Source organism: Cyprinus carpio, chromosome A8, assembly GCF_018340385.1.
Source record: "Cyprinus carpio isolate SPL01 chromosome A8, ASM1834038v1, whole genome shotgun sequence".
Classification (NCBI taxonomy): domain Eukaryota; kingdom Metazoa; phylum Chordata; class Actinopteri; order Cypriniformes; family Cyprinidae; genus Cyprinus; species Cyprinus carpio.
The window spans coordinates 16706715-16725438 of record NC_056579.1 but is presented as its reverse complement, the minus strand read 5'-3'; the positions used below and the strand labels follow the sequence as shown (position 1 = coordinate 16725438).

General features: G+C 35.9%; 1 protein-coding gene across 21 annotated transcripts in view; it reads right to left on the bottom strand.

Annotated features, from left to right (window-relative positions):
• Window positions 1–18724, bottom strand: part of LOC109070212 (RIMS-binding protein 2-like) — a 112960-nt gene that overhangs the window by 44659 nt on the left and 49577 nt on the right. For all 21 annotated transcript variants that reach the window (XR_006160665.1, XR_006160667.1, XR_006160666.1 and 18 more), the window contains 2 exons: window positions 9308–9391; window positions 89–178 (listed from right to left, as the gene is read on the bottom strand). Coding sequence is in view for 17 of the 21 variants with exons in the window: in XM_042762520.1 (XP_042618454.1) it covers window positions 89–178; window positions 9308–9391 (174 nt within the window). In the remaining 4 variants the exon portion in view is untranslated. The remainder of the gene's footprint in view (window positions 1–88; window positions 179–9307; window positions 9392–18724) is intronic.

Genomic DNA, 18724 nt, shown 5'->3' with positions numbered 1-18724 from the left:
TAGCGGATTACAATGCCATTGTGCGTGTGAGCGTGAGTAGACAGGGTTTACTATATAGCTGTAAGCCACAACAAGACAGACTGCTTACCTGCTCATACTTTGCTGCCTTCTGGATATCGTTGAACAAGCGGAGATTCAGACGTGCTTTCTCCTGCAGAACATGCTGAAGCTCACTCTCCTGTCAACACACACACACACACACACACACACACACACACACACTGTCACACACACACACACACACACACACACACACACACACACACACAACACACACACAAAAAGGTTAGATTCTCAGTTTTGTGGTACAAATTTCCAAACGCTTCTGTCTAGCAGAAATACTCACAGGCTCATACTGATAAACACACGTTTTGATAGCAGGGTGTATTCCTGGTAAGAGCAGAGAGTTTCTAACACAGCTAGTGTTAGTCAATGCATTATTCATTTTGAGGAGAGCGAGACAGGATGAGAGTGAGTGAGTAAAGACAGTAAGAGAGAGAGAGAGAGAGAGAGAGACGTTGCCCATCTGTTTTAGCAAGACTGGCACTGAGCGTTTGAACTAAAGGGCAGAGATCAGTAGTCAACAGAAATCATGTCTCAGTGATTGTCTCCAATCATGGACCTATGGAATTTAATTTATTTTACTGCAATTAAATTAAATTAAATTAAATTTTGATTTGTTTTATTTTTTTATATTCTTTATATTCTACACATTATAATTTTTTACTATTATTTCACAGATTTTGCATAGTATTGTCAGACCAATGAAACACACTAAACTGAAATCAAAATATAATCGAGAGAGACAGACAGAGAGAGGAAGCAAGACTGAAAAGTTCAAGAAAGTAATGCTAATGAGGCACTACCCAAGAGAGGAAAGTAACACACAACACATTAGGCAGCATGCTGGTTTTTATGATTGAATCATTTGTACACCTCTGTACAGCTCTGTATAATTAGGTTAATTTCTCAAATGATTGGCTAATCTTGAATGCTGTAGAAAATTTGCATACGCCCCCTAACCAACCCCCCATCCTACACAGCTTAAGATTCTCCCCTCACTGCAAGACAAAAACTTAATTACACTCCACCAACATCCACGTGGTATGAAGCTATAGTGTCCCTTACTCAAATTATCTTCAGGCAAGAGGCACAAATGTGATTATTCATGTGTTCACAGGCACATCTCCATGTGTGTGCCCTCAGATATGTTGGGGCATTTAAGGAGCATGAAAATATTGACTTCCTGGTTTCTTCTCTAAAGAGGAAAAATTTCTTGCTCATAGTGGAAATTCCCAACCACATATGCCAGAATACGATGGGTTTTTCTTTCTATTAACAGACTATTAATTTCTATTCCAATTAAGCCGGATACAGTAACAATGTAATTAAAAGAGCAAAAAATAAAAGAAAATAAAATGATTAAAATGTTAATGATTTTCCCTCATACAAGCACATATACATACACAGACATGATCATACATGATGGTCGGTCCGTGTGAATTGAATGCGGACAGGAGTTCACCTTTGGAGACGCACGATCGACAAAAACTATAAACTCGTGATTTCAAATTATGCTGCGCTTTATGCATTTGCCCACTGTCATATTCATGTCATTTTCACTATGTGCTACATATAAAATGAGTGTTACCTTGGCTTTATTAGAAAAAATATGATTCCCAATGCACAACTTCCCAGTTCCCAATTTAATTAAAATTAGTGGTCGACCGATATTGTTTTTCTAACAGCCGATGCCGATATCTTGGAAACCAGGGTAGCCGATATAGATGATAAAATTTTTTTAAAATTGTAATTAATATTTAAGAAATTTTAAATCATTTGACAATTGATTAAAAAATAAAGGCCAAGGCCAATATATCGGTCGACCACTAATTAAAATAAATAAAATTATACCGGCTTTATTTCGGCCATCGACCACCCTGCTTTCCAAGATATCAGCATCAGCATTGGCTGTCAAAAAAACAATATTGGTCGATCACTACTCATAACAGAACTAAGATCACCTCCATTTCCCTCGCATCGAAAGGCCATTGTCATTTCAACTAGCGTCAGTTCACTGCAGTCACTTCCAATCTCTCCTGAGCTGCACATGATTTCAAAGCCCGCTCTTTGAACATCGATTCAAAAAACTCTGAATGGATGATAGACTAAGCCTTGAGTGGCCCAGTGTAGAGGAGAGAGAGAGAACGAGACAGCTAATGATTACAGATTAGACACATATAAACTTGATTCACATCAAATGTGTAACACTAACAAATTGCATGAAGCAGCCCTGGAGACTCAGCGCTGTTTCTGCAGCACCATCATTTGCATGAGCTGCAAAAAAAAAAAAAAAAACACACAAATGAAAAAAAGGTAGGGATGCCACGAGGGAGGACATTACAAAAACATTCTATTCATTCTGCTGGTAGAGCCTGCTAATAATGTATTAGAGGTGAAGCATCCACTAATCACACACACACGTTTGTTTTTGTGAAAAGTGGGGACATCCCATAGGCGTAATGGTTTTTATACTGTACAAACTGTATATTCTATCGCCCTACACCGACACTACACCTAACCCTAGCCCTCACAGGAAACTTTGTGCTATTTCAGATTTTCAATACACTCCATTCTGTGTGATTTCTATGCGTTTTGAAAAGTGGGGACATGGGTTAAGTCCTCATAAGTCAACCTCTCCTTGTAATACCTATGTCATACCCATGTCATTATACAAAGTTGTGTCCTGATATATTCACGCACGCACGTCACACAACACACACGCACGCACACACACACACACACACACACACACACACACACACACACACACACTCACACACACACACACACACACACACTGTATAGATATCTCTGTGGGGACATACATTGACACAATGCAATCTCTAGCTCCTTACCCTAAACTTACCCATCAGAACTAAGTGCCTCACCCAAACCCTTACCCTGAACCTACCCTTTACCCAACTATAACCTGACCCCTAAAACCAAGTCTTGACCTTCAAACAGGCCTATATATATAGTACACACAGACAGACAGACAGACAGTATGCACTAATCAAGTGCTAGTATTCAGTACTGACTAAAGCTTTTATTTTATTTTTGGAAGGTGTTGTAGATGGACATCCTGCTTTGTGGAAGATGTCCAGTCGAAGAGAGGGTAATGGATGTTGGGCCCTTCCAGGAAATAAACAGCACTGACTTTTGAGATGACACAATCTGTTCTGCTTGCACACCAAACACCCCTCTCTCTTTGCAAGTGCTCCGTTCAAGAGCTAGCTAGCATATTCCCATTGACTCCAGGATTTATGCTACAATGAGCCTGAAATATGGTAATACTGAAATTATGAGTTTATGACTAAAGTCATAAAGGGGTTTTTAATTTTATGAATAAAATGTGAGAGATGCTTTCCAATGCAAAAATCATTGCACATTAAGTGGTTGCTGGGCCGTTGCTATATGACTGCTAATTTGTTTTGAGTGTGTTTAGCATGTTGCTAAATCTACAGTTTGAGTCACAATCCCTTCTGCTCTGTGACGACCACTCAACAAAAGCATGACCTTAAAATCCAACTAGCTAGTATGAGTCCCGTTGGCAAAGTCACACCAGCCACTTCAGTAATGCACATTTACATACTAAAAGTTACACCAGAGGCACTGCCCAGTCTCTATGTTTACACAAAAACAGAATTGTGACATGAATTTACAATCATATAGCCACAGCACTAATAATCTTTGACCCAATTAAGAGGCAAATACTAAACACATACAATATGCATATGCTTTATTGAATATTTGCCAAAAGCAAACCAGCATGTTCGATTCTCACATGAATAATCTCTGATCTCTGATTTATTTCAAGGGAACATCGTTTTTACCAATCAGGGCTGCATTTCCTAAGCCTAAGAAGTTCGTAAAAATGGTTGTACGACTAATCTTAATATTACCGTCTGTTTCCCAAAAGCATCGTAACTTAAGTAGCACTTGAAAATCATCGTAGATCTACAAGTGCTCTAGAGTAATCGTAAAGCCCTAAGTGCATCATAAGAAGACCGATTTATGTGGTCACCTGCAGGACAATCGGCAGATTACACCTTTAACTTTATTGAAGTGAAATGTGATTATAATATAAAGTTTTGATTGTACTTCATTGTACATTTTATTACTCTTTTTATAATTAATTTATAAATGAAATACACATCTAAATTGAACGACTGAACCAAAAAAAAAGAAAAGAATAAAAGAAGTAATGTAGGAAATATGCTTTAAAGACTGGGAGGACAAAATCAAATTAGGTTAACATTTCAATAAACGAGCGTGTACTACAATAACGAGCCATTCTAAAAGGTGACATTTCAGCACTTGAAAAACAGATAGCAACTCCTAAGTAGCACTTAAAGCTCGGCTATGTGTGACTACGTTAAGTGCATTTTTGGGAAACGCACATGAAACAATAACGAACGATCGATGAATCACAGAAAACGCTCTTAAGCGGTTAGATCAATCGCTATCGAGAAACGCAGCCCAGCTTGTAATAATTGAATGAAAAAACAGTTAAGTAGTATGCCAAGGTCTTTAAGAAACTTAATAGCCCATTACAAAGTGCATAAAAATATAAATATTTGAAATATCACCCATAGTTAAAATGTGTCACAGAAACATCCATAAACAACAGAAACATCCAGAAACAACAACGGAATGTGCATGAAATCACACGTGCATGTAGCTGCATGCATGGATGTGGACTGTTATGTTCCAAATGGCTGGCTGGAACTATCAGATGTAAATGTGATGAGTGATTAAGAAGAGAGGCAGATGGCCCCCTCGGAGAGACCGTCCCAACATCCCACCTTCCAAGACACAATACAACACCACCAGCCACAGCTTTACATTACAGGCTGCTGTTCCAGTACAAAACAACAGTAGTTGAATGAAATTGAAATCAAAGTGTTTTTTCCTAGAATCACTTTTCAGGTCATGTACAGACGTGATCTCTCTTTTTGTATTTTTCTCATTAACTCCTACTAGCCTTTCAGTAGGGTACAAAATAAGCACAAAAGCAACCACTGGAGCTGAGGGGGAAAACAGCTCACTCTGCCACTCATGGACACACAAAAACATACAAGTATATGTATACTACAAAAAAACAACAACAACAGTGCACACACTACACAAACAACCCAGGGCACCTCATAGATGGTTCAAAGGCTGGCAGACACAGCTTTTAGGTAATTGAGTTTGGCCCTCGCAGCTCTGCACTCCATCTTTTAACACAGTGTGCTAGTGAAGTCGTACGCCGGGAACATTATGAGACTGACAGCATTTACACAAAAAGGTCACAAGAGATAAAAATATGCTCTCGGATAGCATTTTAGAGACTTTCACTGGTAAAAACTTTATTTAAATGTCCTGTAATAGCATCCTTTCAGCGTAATGCACTGTGTAGACCTTTAGCCTGCTTTCAGACGGTTCCTCTCATGGAGACTGATGGAATTTTCCACCAAGTCAGTCCTCGATATTGCCGTAAAAAGGTTCTCTTGATATCAGGTTTACTCAGTGTTATTAAAACAACACTATTAACATGTTTATTCAAATTATTGGATTTATAACTGTAAAATACTGTCAAAATGCTATGGTAAGATGTTCCAGTAAGTAAGTTTACGTATATGCACTGAAAAACTGTAATATATCTAATCAGACATTCCATGTAATTTTACAGCAAAATACTGTTCAATTTACAGATTCTTCATCATCTTATAATTTACAGTGAAAAACCTTATCTTTCAGAATATGCTACTACTTCCTACAGAATACATTTTTCATTTAAATAACTATGATATTTCTTTCAACGTTTTTTTTCCTTCATCAGTTACGCATATTAGGGTTTTATGCTATATCACACATTATTAAATAATTTGTATTGCTTTATTTTAGTGCCATGATGTGTGTGACTGTGATGCTGTGTGCATGACACTGTGCACCTTCTATATTAGTATAACCTCAGATACTTGTGGTGAACTTTGATTGATCATGTGATTTTTTTTTAACCATAAGTGTTGTTATTATGGCTGTCACTCTATTATAAATAAAAATGTAAAAAAAAATGTAATTTTGTATGTCAACATTATTTTAATGAAATATAATTTTTTACTCTAAATTTAAGTTAAATCTGTGAGCTTAAAATGTTGTAGCGGTATTTTTTTTTTTTTTTTTTACAGTTGCTGACTGTTATATTTACAAACCAGTGGTGTCACATATAAAGCTGACTGCATTACACTTTAATGTCATACTAGAGTTGGAAAAAGAGGAGAACACTAAGCTGTTTGTGTTCCAAAACATCTCAGGACCTTCCATCTGGAACGGAGTGAAAAACACCGATGTTGCAGGTGCACAGTTCACTCATTAGTGCTGGTGGGCTGGCAGATATAGGGGTTTGAATGAATGTTCTGCCAATCCACAACAAACAATGTTTAATAAAGAAGGAAATATACTTCTATCAGGCTTTGCCAATGTTTGTGTGTATAGAACTTTCAGGAGATTAAGCTCAGTGTATTTTTGTAGTAGTTACTGTGAAAATGGAGCCTCCTGTGGTATAGAGAGAGCCCCTGTGGAGAGAAACATTTATACTGCTGATTCCCACACACTGTGTCCTGCTGAGACACATGAGCATTTTTACCTCGCATTTAATATAGACACAAAAACTTTTTTTTTTAAGTACATTAAAAGGGTGGTTGATTATGATTTCACTTTTTTTAACTTTAGTTAGTGTGTAATGTTGCTGCTAGAGCATAAACAAGAATTCAGAAGATTTTATTACTCAAAGAGTCCTGAAAAAAGGTATCACGATTTCCACAAAAATATTAAGCAGCACACCTTTTGCGATAATATTGGCGATAATAATAGTTAATGTTTCTTGACTGAATGATTTGTGAAGGATCATGTGACACTGAAGACTGAAGTACTGATTTCAGTTTTGCATCACAGGAATACACTACCTTCTAAAATATATTCAAATAGAAAACAGCTATTTTGAATTATTTTAAATCAAACTTCACAATATTGCAATATTTACTATTTATTTTTTACTATATTATATCAATTACATGAAGGCTTGGTAAGCACAAGAGACTTTAAAAAATCTCAAAAACATAAAAGAATCTAACCAAGTCTATATATATTGTTCTAATGTGATGGTTAGAGTTTTATTTTTTTTTTTAAGAGGTTAAAATAGGTAACTATGAACATTTAACAATGCATAATAATAAACCAAAGTGCAAAGTATCAGACTTTTTTTTTAATACTAAATAAAGCCAAATAAATAAAATATATTATTACATGGCTCTTTGGAATATATTTATATTTTATGTAAGGGATCATGTGCCCTGTCAGCGTTTATTCAACAATAACAACTGCCTGGACATAAATTAAATGTAAACATACATATATTATTTAAAATATAAATATAATAAACGTACTATATGAAATAGTTAGGAACAATATTTTTATATGAGTATCTATTCAAAATCAGTATTGGGAGTATTAATACTTAAATAGCTTGTACCATTGAGTTTAAAGCATATGATACATGAACTAATATTCAATTAATTCCATAAAAGACCAAAAACCAGGAATCAAATGTTAAACTCAGGGCATGACCCACTTAAAAGGTCTTCTTCAGCTCTAAAAAGCCTCTGTCATGTTTAATGAATGAAAAGTCTTTCCTGAATGCTAAGGTGAGAGGAATACAGAAGAAGAGAGGGGCTCTTTAAAAGAGCTTCCCTGGCAGTCAGGGCCGATTAGTCTCTGTACATACACCCGCACTCTTTATCTCTCTCACTCTCCCACATCTTCCTCACACTCCCTTTCTCCGTCTCTTGCGCTCGCTTTTTTTGTCCTTCTGCTCGCTTTGTTTCCCCTGACAGTGGACCTTGGAGTCAGCTCTCCATGTCTGCTGTGGGAACAGTGAGAAAGATCGAGAGAGAGTGGGAAAGAGAGCAAATGCCCTTGAGAGTGATGAGTATGTATGTGTGTGAAACCAACGCATTTCCAACACCCATGTGCTTCAGTCAAGCAAAATACCTTGATCAGCAACTGTTTTGTCCCCAAAAAAGTTACCCTGGATCAAAATGTATCATGCCAATCAAAATCCAGTCTAATTATGATATTAAAGCACACGGCAGAAGTGGGCCACTTCCCACAAGGTTGGTGGTTTGATCCCTTGTACAATCCTACACTACCTACAGTGCCAAATGCATCATAGCATTACATGTGCTCTGGTCACAGTTAAAGGAGCCATTTTATCATCTAAGAAAAAATAAAAACAAATGCAATGTAAACTATAAAGAGCTTACATTTTTGATGGAAACAAAACAAGCAATGATAAAACAAAACAACAGTGACAAGAAAGAATCATGTTGAACAAACAGGCAACCGAAATAACAGCATCTCCGAATAAATAAATAAATCTATTTGGTCTGGTTATTATATTCATATATTATATTAAACATATCATATTTGTAAATGTTTGTAACACAAAATTGTTAAAGTAAGTAAATTGTAAGTAAGTAAATGAATAAATTTATATTGTCTGGTTAGTCTTTTATTTAGCAACTATTTACCTATTTAGCATTAAGCAAGCAAGGAGGTAAGTAAATAAATAAACAAATAAATAAATAAGGACTGGCAAATCTTTTATTTATTATATTTATATATTATATTGATATTTACCATATGTATTCATATTTTTTTTTTTTTGTTTTGGTTTGGTGTTAGGATGGTAAGATACAAACAAAAGTAATTAAGTAAACAAATTAATTCGTATTTTTTTGATTATTTGGTGTAAAGATTTTTTTATTTATTTTTTTTATTATTTATTTTTTGTTTATTTTTTTTTGTAAAATTGGTTTGTGTGATGGTAGGTAGATAAACAAACAAACAGTAAGCTACTGGAGTATAAATTAAATAACTTTGCATTCGAAAGCGGCAGTACGCTTAGGGTTAGGGCATGAAGCATGTAGTCTAGCTCTCATATTATTAATATCATTTCTCGATTTTACCTTACATACATAAATGTGCTTATGTGTCCAGCATATCAAATACAATGTTTTAATCATTACCTGTGGGTCCCTAAAAACATTTGAGCCCATTAGTTACAGCCTTATATCTATCACAACTTCAAGATGTTGTGTTGTATGATGAAAGACTAACGGTAAATATCTCAGAAGAGTCTTGATATGACACCCAACGTGTGAGACCCTCTCATAGGATGTGAACTTGTAAAGGCTCTCACCAGAGTTTGACATGACTGGCTCTTTTTCTTCACCTCCTCCTCAAGGACTTCACACTCCTTTCTCTTCCTGCTGATCTCAGTCTCCTGAGGGAAAAAAGAAAATAAATACTTTTAGATGGATATATGGATTCAATTTGCTGTTAGAGTAGATGTGGCCTAATGCAGCCGTCTCTCTTCAGGGAGGCTGGATGCGGCATAACACACAATCTGTGTATGTATGCATGTGTATGTGAGCTCGTTTAGGAAATAGTAGCACATTCTCAGAGCCAATGGGCACCCGTATACATCCTCTACCTATAAATAGCAATGTTCTGTATAGCACAATGATGCAACGGCATCAGCGAGATGCACAAGTCTAAAAGTCACTATAAATACAAATCCACTAAAAGAAAAACAAACGCACACACAGTTCTAATGGACATGGAAAAATGTGCATATTCAATGTAAAAATCATGCTTATATCTGTATAAAAGCTCCCATAACCATTTAATTAAACCCCACTGTGATACACACACATACACAAACACATATTGTGCATAGGTAAAGTATAGGGATATTTCCAGCATTTTGTTTCATAACTGTACACTATGCCTGTCAATGGCTAAATGACTTTATTGGTCTGTTAGGAAAGCAGGTGTTGTGGGCCAGGCTGTATGTGGGATTGTGTAGGTATATACGTGTATGGGCTACAGATGGTCATCTCATCCTCATAATGGGTATATCAGTCTCAAGAGAGGCTTACATAAGCTGTGTGTGAGTGAGTGTCTGTGCGCACACAGGTAATTGTGAATGGCAACATCCATTCTGTTGAGTGACACCTGGGATGGGGAGATAGAAGTCCCAATTTAAATAATAAACAAACATCCATGAAGATGAATGGATGGATGGATGTATGGTTGGATGGAAAAGTCTGTGTTAGAGAGATATTCAACAATTAAACCGGTTCAACACACATATGCAGATGCAAAAAACAGGGGGAACGCCTGACCTCTTTTATTTTTTGTTGGTCAAAATAATAAGTACTAAGGTCCTGCAACGGGTCGGGCACCCCCGGGCGGATAATTAACTCCTTGCGGGCGGGTAGTAGCGCAGATGATAAATATGTGCAATATTTGTATGTCTAAATTACCATTACACATACACAACAACGATACTACATTTGACCCATCATGTCACCACCACTGCGACACTGCGACTTTTGTTGATGCTTCTCGTAGCCTAATAAGGCTATTGTTTTTGAGCGACAGGCTTAGGTTGTATTTTTTCTTGCTCTTTTTTTTTCATTAATAGGTCTATTTGCATATAGTTATCAGGTTCCATAGCCTATTTAGGTGCCGATGGTAGGCTACTTGAATGGTGCAAAACAAAGCGCACTTTAGCCTGTTTCATTAGCTCATTCATGACGCTGTTGTGATGTTGAGAGAGGTGCGAGATAAAAAATAAAGCACTTTAATTGGAATGATTTTAGCGTGTGTGATTTATCCCGGGTACGGATTAGGTAACGGGCCAAATATTAACGGGTCTGGGCGGGTGCAGATTTAATTTTGATATTATTTATTTTTTTACTGATTTTGAGGTATGACACCTGTGAAAAAGACCACTGTGTGTGCTGTTCGACACTTGTTGCCTGGATAATCTCGCAGACTAAGATGCTTAATATAGATGCAGACTCAGAGGGCATCTGATATTGTTGTTTGCATCTCTGCAAATACTGACAAAAAAAACACAATGTCGCATATTAACCCCCACTTAATCTCTCTGGGTAATTGAGAGCCCACATGGCATGCAGTTCAAACATATCACTTTACGGAAATCTGATACCTTCTCCTGAGTATTCTAAACAATGTTGGATGACAAATATAGAATTCCATCTAAAGTTTGTTAAGACATCCAGCATTTGAATCCCTTTGTTGCCTGTTAAACCCTCATGTGGCATTAAAGTAATGCAGTGATGGCTTACCAGAAGAACACACAAATGGAATTTTCTATAAAACTTTGAAAAAAAAAAAAAAAAAAAAAAAAAAAAAAAAATCATTTTGCAGATAGCTCCCATAACTAAAAAAAAAAAAAAAAAAAAAAAATTCATTTTGCAGATAGCTCCCATAAAAAAAAAAAAAAAAAAAAAAAAAATAAAAAAAAAAAAAAAAAAAAGAAAGAAAAAAAAAAAAAAAAAAAAAAAAAAAAAAAAAATCATTTTGCAGATAGCTCCCATAACTCATAACTGTGTTATTTGATCCTTCAGAAATCATTCTAAAATGCTGATTTGGTACTCAAGAAACATTTCTTATTATTATAGCACACTACCCCAGTACTTTTATATTGGCACTGGCTCCTAATACGTTATAGAATTGATTTTAAAGTCCTGCTGCTGGTTTTTAAAGCTATGAATGTGTTCTGTGTGCATTTGAGCAGCTACATAACATGACTTGGCACTGTGGGTCTGTGATGTGCCAGAGAGTAATGGCTGTATCATTCTGCAGTTTGCCACTGCATGCTCTTGTTTAGCGGAGCACAGACTTATGTAATATAGATTGGCAGCATAGATCCGGGGGCATGCCGGTGTTTAATGGCTGTTGTAGAGCAGTGGGTAACTTGTCTCTGACATGGCGGTAAGTGTTAGTATGAATATTTAACATTTCATCAGCAGTCATTTGTCTTAAAGCACAGCACCGTTGTTAAAACCCTCCAGCCTTGCGTTCAGCCCGGCTTGGCCGACAAGGTGCATCGATACAGCACATGCTGAGATTAAATGGATGGAGGGAGAAACCCATGCAGTATAACAATCTATCAGGCCTAATCAGCCTTTTATATAATGCCTTAACTCTGATGATTTATCCGTATCATCTTCTCATGCTGTGTAACACTGTTCAAAGCTGTGCAACCATCTGGAAACTAGCGTTAATTGGTACCACAGGTATGACTAAATTTTTGACCCCTAATGAAAATGCACGTCAGACAACTAGGGCAGATCTAATATTTCAATGCATACATTTTGTTTTTATAATGCAGACTTATATTTACAATACCATATGTTTGGGGTCATTACGATTTTAAGAAATTACTGTAAATGCTTTAATTCAAGGATCCATTAAATTGATCAAAAAAGACAGTAAAGTGTATTTGACAACAAGTGTAAGAACATTCATTTACAAAGTTTTTAAGCATGTTGGTGAATTTCAGTGCTGCAGCTTTGGCGATGTTGAGGTTTCTTTCACTCTCTATCTAACATACCCTGTTGCCTCAAAGGTTAAAGAGAAAGCTGAGCGAACACTGTCAAGAGTTGTTGCAATGGAAATGATATACCGTCTACTCAAGCTGGCAGGTAACATTACTACACATTGAACCCATTATAAATACTGATTCTGTCACTGAACGTGCTAAGAGGCATTATATTTCTGACGCACTCTCCCCGCTTGTGCTACTGTGCTAAATGGACAAATAGATATGGAAAGCTTGCTTTGATGCATCCAGTGTAGAGACACGTTGGGACATTGCAGACCATTTCATTTTCTTTTGCAAGTTTCAGCTTCAAACATCTTTGGTGCAAACTGGCTTTAAAACAACCGCCTACCACCCCCACCCCCCCCCCCCCCCCCCCCCCCCCCCATCAAAAATCTTGCTTCCAGTGCCCCCCGATGCTCTCTGGTTTCCCCTGTTGAGAAACACTACTCTAGAGTTACCACCCATAATTATGTAGACTACTAAACCTGGATAAGGTATAATAGTGTGAAGTATACAACAAATAGTTCACAGTTAAAAATTAACCTTAATTAACAATCTCAAGTGTGCAAAGCTCTGAAAAGTAGACTGCTTCACTCACTTACATGATTATAAAATATGGAGCCGGTAGCCTTTAGTCGTATTTCTTTATTTGTCCATTTAGAGTGAAGCGAACTGACTCACAGCTCTGACACTTTATTACCGCCTCACACACAGCAATAGCAAGGTCACCGGCTAAATTCCCACGGCATGCTTAACATACACATGCTTAACATACAGTGTATCTGGTATTTATAAGGATATGGATAGAGCAAGAAAATTGACCAGTTTAATCCAAATCAAAATGGTTAAATTTGTAAAACGGTTGTTCACCTTCATATTAAAACAAGAAAATTTACAAGCAAAATTGTGCAAGACTATTTTCAGAGTATATACGGTATGTTGAACTTTATTTTCCTTATCCCACTGAATTTTTTTCCCTCTCAAGTTTTAAACATAAGATTGGTTATTGTTGGATATAAAATTTAGAATTTTTTTAGTCATTCCACAAATGAACTTTAAATGTCAAATCAATCACTGACACACTACACTCAATCTCACTCATTTCTATCCTCAATGTAATAAAACTACCCCCAAACCTACTTTATCGTGCACAGATAAGTGAGATCACACATGCACTCATAAGCATGAGTCTGTTCAGCATGTCTGCCGGCTGTTGTCCAGACACACTCTAATCCTCCTCTCAGCTGCTACCGATCACAGATCATTGGAAAAGGCCAACTGAATTACATAACGTCAATGTGAGTGAGAGCTCTGTGCTTGAGGATTGCTTAACTCAACGCTAGACACAGTATGACTCATTACAGAGAGGGGAAACATGTACCATACCGATGAAATAAGAGCATGTATGTCTTATAGATGCATTCACAACGACCATTAATAAGATCACACAAAAGAAGTGTGTATGCTGTGTACAAAATTGTCCCCAAAAAAGGGCTAAATCTGACAACACCTCCCTTTCGGGACAATCAGAGATGTCCTCAATTAGAAAATAAGGCAAAAACTGTCTTTTTCTGAAACACAAAAGCTTACTTTTTAAGGCAGAATGAGCATAAGTCTATAACAGTGGTTCTCAGCCTTTTTGACCCCAAGGCTCCCCATTGTCCACAACAATATTCAAATGCCCCATGATTTTTCCTGTTGTCTATTATTTACTGGAAGTTATTAAAAGAATAGTTCACCCCCCCCCAATTTTTTTTTAATTTACCTACCCTCAGGCCATCCCAGATATAGATGAGTTTTTTCTTCATCGTAACAGATTTGGACAAATACAGCATTACATAATTTGCTCACCACTGGATCCTCTGCAGTGAATGGGTGCCGTCAGAATGAGAGTCTAAACAGCTTATAAAAAACATCACAAAAAGTCCACAAGTAATCCACACGACTCCAGTCCATCAATTAATGTCTGTATGTTTGTAAAAAAAACAAGTGATCAGCTGCTTGGACTCTCATTCTGACGGCACCCATTCACTACAGAGGATCCATTGGTGAGCAAGTGATGTAATGCTAAATTTACGCAAATTCTGTCTCATCTACATCTCGGATGGCCTGAGGGTAAGTACATTTTTAGGAATTTTTAATTTTCGGGTGAACTATTAATGTAAGGATAAGGACCCCCCCCTCCCATTTTCTACATGATAAAATATTTTAGAGCTCGGCATAACTATAAAAATGCATATTCATTATAAAATTTATCATGGAGTTATATTATTTTTATTAACTTCCTTTTCAAATTCTAGAAATAACACTTTTAAAATTATGCTACCTCATATATCCAGCTTTTTCAAGACAGTGGGAACCCTGGACCAGTGATTATAATTAGCTTATATAAAACTAGCTATATTAGCTACTACAGTATATAAAAACAATAGAAGTTATAGCATGTCATCATTCAGACCAGCTGTTCTTTATAAAGAAATGATGTCACATATACACACAGCAAAGACAGCATGAATCATCTGCAATTAAGGTTGTTTTTCTTCATTAGAACCATTATGTTATTTAAAAAAAATGGCCCAAATATATTATGATAACAGCCCTGTATCTTGGGGGGAAAAGGGCCTTTTTTTGCAGAAAGCCTAATATTATCTAATTTGATGATGATAAGTTTAAAAATATCAATAAAATCTTTCCAGCTTTAATGCACTTATCAAAAAAAAAAAAAAAAAAAAAAAAAAAAACTTCAATTTTAAAAAACCTTTTTAAAAAGTTTAAAAAGTACTTAAAAAAATAAGTACTCAAAATGTACATTTTTATATACGTCATTTAACTTACAATCTGCAAAGGTGTGAAAAAGCATGCCTTTGGTGCTCATCAGTTAAATGTTACATCTTACATACTTAAATTAATCCACCTGGTCAATTTTTAAAAGCACTATCAATTTTGACACAAAACTAAACTTTGGGAGTTGGTTTGAAGGTTCAAAGGTGTCATTTCATAGCACAGTTGAAAGAGCTATTTTGCATTTATATTCTATTTCTACAAAGAAAAAAAGCTATGGAGTTATTAAATATACTCTAAAGCTCACCTGAATTTGTTACTTTAGAATCCAACCGTAGGACGTACCTCATTTCCTGCTACCGACTGACTAGGCAATAAGGCACATGCTAGCAGCCTTTGGTTTCAGACACAACCTCTCTGATCTCAAGTCCTGATCCTAAATGAAGACAGGTGCTTCTCCCAGGGAGCTAAAAAGCTCTTGATCTCATCCGAACAGGCCTAAAATATTCACACATACACTTAATGATCTCTGTATTACATCCACTTGATCTTATACATCCAAAACTCAAGCAAAAATTTTGTTTTTAGTTCAATACAAAACTATTCATTTAAACTGGCCTTAATGAGTTAAAATACCAAGCCAGTTAATTTATGAAATAATGCCACCTTCGATTTTTTTTCTATTTTGACCTATTTGAACAATTTGAGTGTGGGACTAAACCATAAAAATCCCTATTTATTGTAAGAGCTAATCTTTGCAGCATTTGCTGGTACCTTCACAAAACACTGCTACCCAAACAGCACATTAACAGCAAAATGAGTGATGTCTATGGGACAATTTGACACTCAATTTTGTATCTCTAACAAACACAACCGGGTTTACCTCTGGGATTATATGGATGAAGAGAGCACGGGCTGAGATTTGAGCGTGTTAGTGACTCAGAGGGGCTTGAGCTTTGCTTTGAGTTTAACTGAGGAACACAAAGACAGACCCGGCCAATTAAGGTAATGTAGTGGAACATACACACAGCACATCACAACTGAAATTACAAACACAGTCTCTCTTTCTCTATCGCACACAGTGAGTAAGAAAAGTGCTGAGGAGGCGCCCCTGCAGAGGCTCATGGATAACAAATTGCTTTATTTTCTGGTCTGCAAACAGATTGGACTGCATGTGATGCACAGTTCAAAACAGCGTCTCCTTCACTCAACACAAACAAGTCCTCCTTCTCCACTGCTAATATTTGTTAATTCCTACTTAAAAAAAAAAAATAATCTTCATCATCAGTCTGTGGCTGGTGATAATAAATTAGCGCTGTCAAAATTAGCATGTTAACGCATGCAATTATTTTTTTCAGTTTAACGCGTTAAAAACCACCCCACTCACAGCTAACAAATATATAAACTTTATTACAGGCTCTAGACCCAACAACAAGACCAACAACATAACAGAAGGAATAGATACATAAACACATAAAAACACACTTTGATTTATGAGAGTCTTAACAGGCACCCATACCAATGTTTCCACAAATATGATTGATATCTAGCTGAGCTGCACCTAGGGCATCTGAGCATCATTATAATACAGTTTTGAGACTCATCAAGTCGGGACATGAACTTAAACATTAGGTTCCTCGAAAGAGCCTGTAAAGTGCTTAGCCCTGAGTCACAAAAGAGCTTACTTGCTTACTTATACATGTCTCTGAAATGGTTTTCAAAACTGTCCTGGACCACCACAGCACTCTCATCTAACTCACCCGATTCAACTCGTCAGCTCATTAGTAGAGAATTTAAGACCTCAAGTGAGTCAGAAAAGGTAAAGAGTTGTATGAAAATATGATGTGTGTCAGATCCGCATCATGTTCTGCAGTGGCAGCTCTTAAAGCAGCCAAAATAACCTAATAACCCAGCTGCTGTGATGTCTGTTCATCAAAGAACAAAAAAAAAAAACAAAAAAAAATTGAATTAATTTTGTTTTTTTTATTTTTGATTTTTTTTTTATTTATAATTTTTTTTTTTTTGTTTAAGGATTCAGAATTTAGAATTTAGTGTTTGATAGCTTTCTTCAATTTCTGTATATTTCCTACTTGCTGAAGAACACACGTAAATATGACTCATTATATTGGTATATATGTGAAGACTGATTTAAGTTCATTTAAATTTAGTGTTTTTTTAAGTCTAATAAATGTTAAAATTTATAGCTCTCAATTATACTGTAATGTTGAAAGGCTAGTCAATGGTTAAATATTAGGGGAAAAAAACAAATTCATATAGAGACATCAGTAGTATAGGTATCATTGATACTTGCCTTAAGTCATAAAAAATATAAAAAATATACTGTCTTTATGTTTTTTCTACGTTAATTTGAAGACTGAATGTGAAATTATTGCAATATAAAAGCATATAAAAAAAAAACAATGTCAGAAAAAATGTGTGATTAATGTTTTTTTTATTATTATTGATTGACAGAACTATAATAAATATAATACAACAAAGACAGCTTTACATTTTTGGTTCCCAGAAAGTTTCCAGAATGTTAGTTTTTTGTTCCCTAAACCTTATTTTGTTATAGTTAACGGAAATAGAATGTTAGTTTTTGGTTTGTAGAATGCTATTCTAATGTTAATCTATAACCCATAATTTTATTATAACGTTCCCTTAACCTCTTTACTCTGATATGATTACCCTGTTGTGCATCCGTAATCATCCAGCACACTCCCAACCCAGTATAGTATAAGCGGCATGGAAATGATCTGTATGGATGCCTAATCAGTATTACAAAAACCATCTCTTGTTTTTATCTCGTTTAATTAATAAATATAATCTGAACACATGAACCATCATATGCAAGATTAAATAAAATAAAATTTGTCCATTAATATGGAAGATTATGGGGTACCCAGATTTTACATTTCTTCAGCATCAAATAAAAATGACTTCAACGCAATTTATGATTTATAAAATATGACATTTATTCACAGATATAAAAAAAAATTATAAACAATTACTTGACTTAAAGTAGGATATCAGTACATTCGTTTCTTACCACTGACAATTACAGTTTGCACAGCGGGACATTCTTCTTTTCAGTGAACAAAAACATTGGCGTGTCAAATCCCCCCGTAATCATATTTACTCTCATAACTGTATTAATTTTAAGTTATCACTCAATAAAGAGATCGATAAACGTCAATCAGGCAGTGAAACTAAATGACCATTAATTTTTAAATTCAGTGAGCACGCAGCTCTCTGTGAAAGCACGTGCTGGAGAAGCGCCCGCAGATCAGAGGTATTCTTTCGGGACAAATACATGTAACATTACACCCCTAATGGAAATTAGGAGACAGCCAATAATTTGCTACAAAGTCACTGTCAGATGTGAACAAACAACTTCCAATGTGACACGCTCAG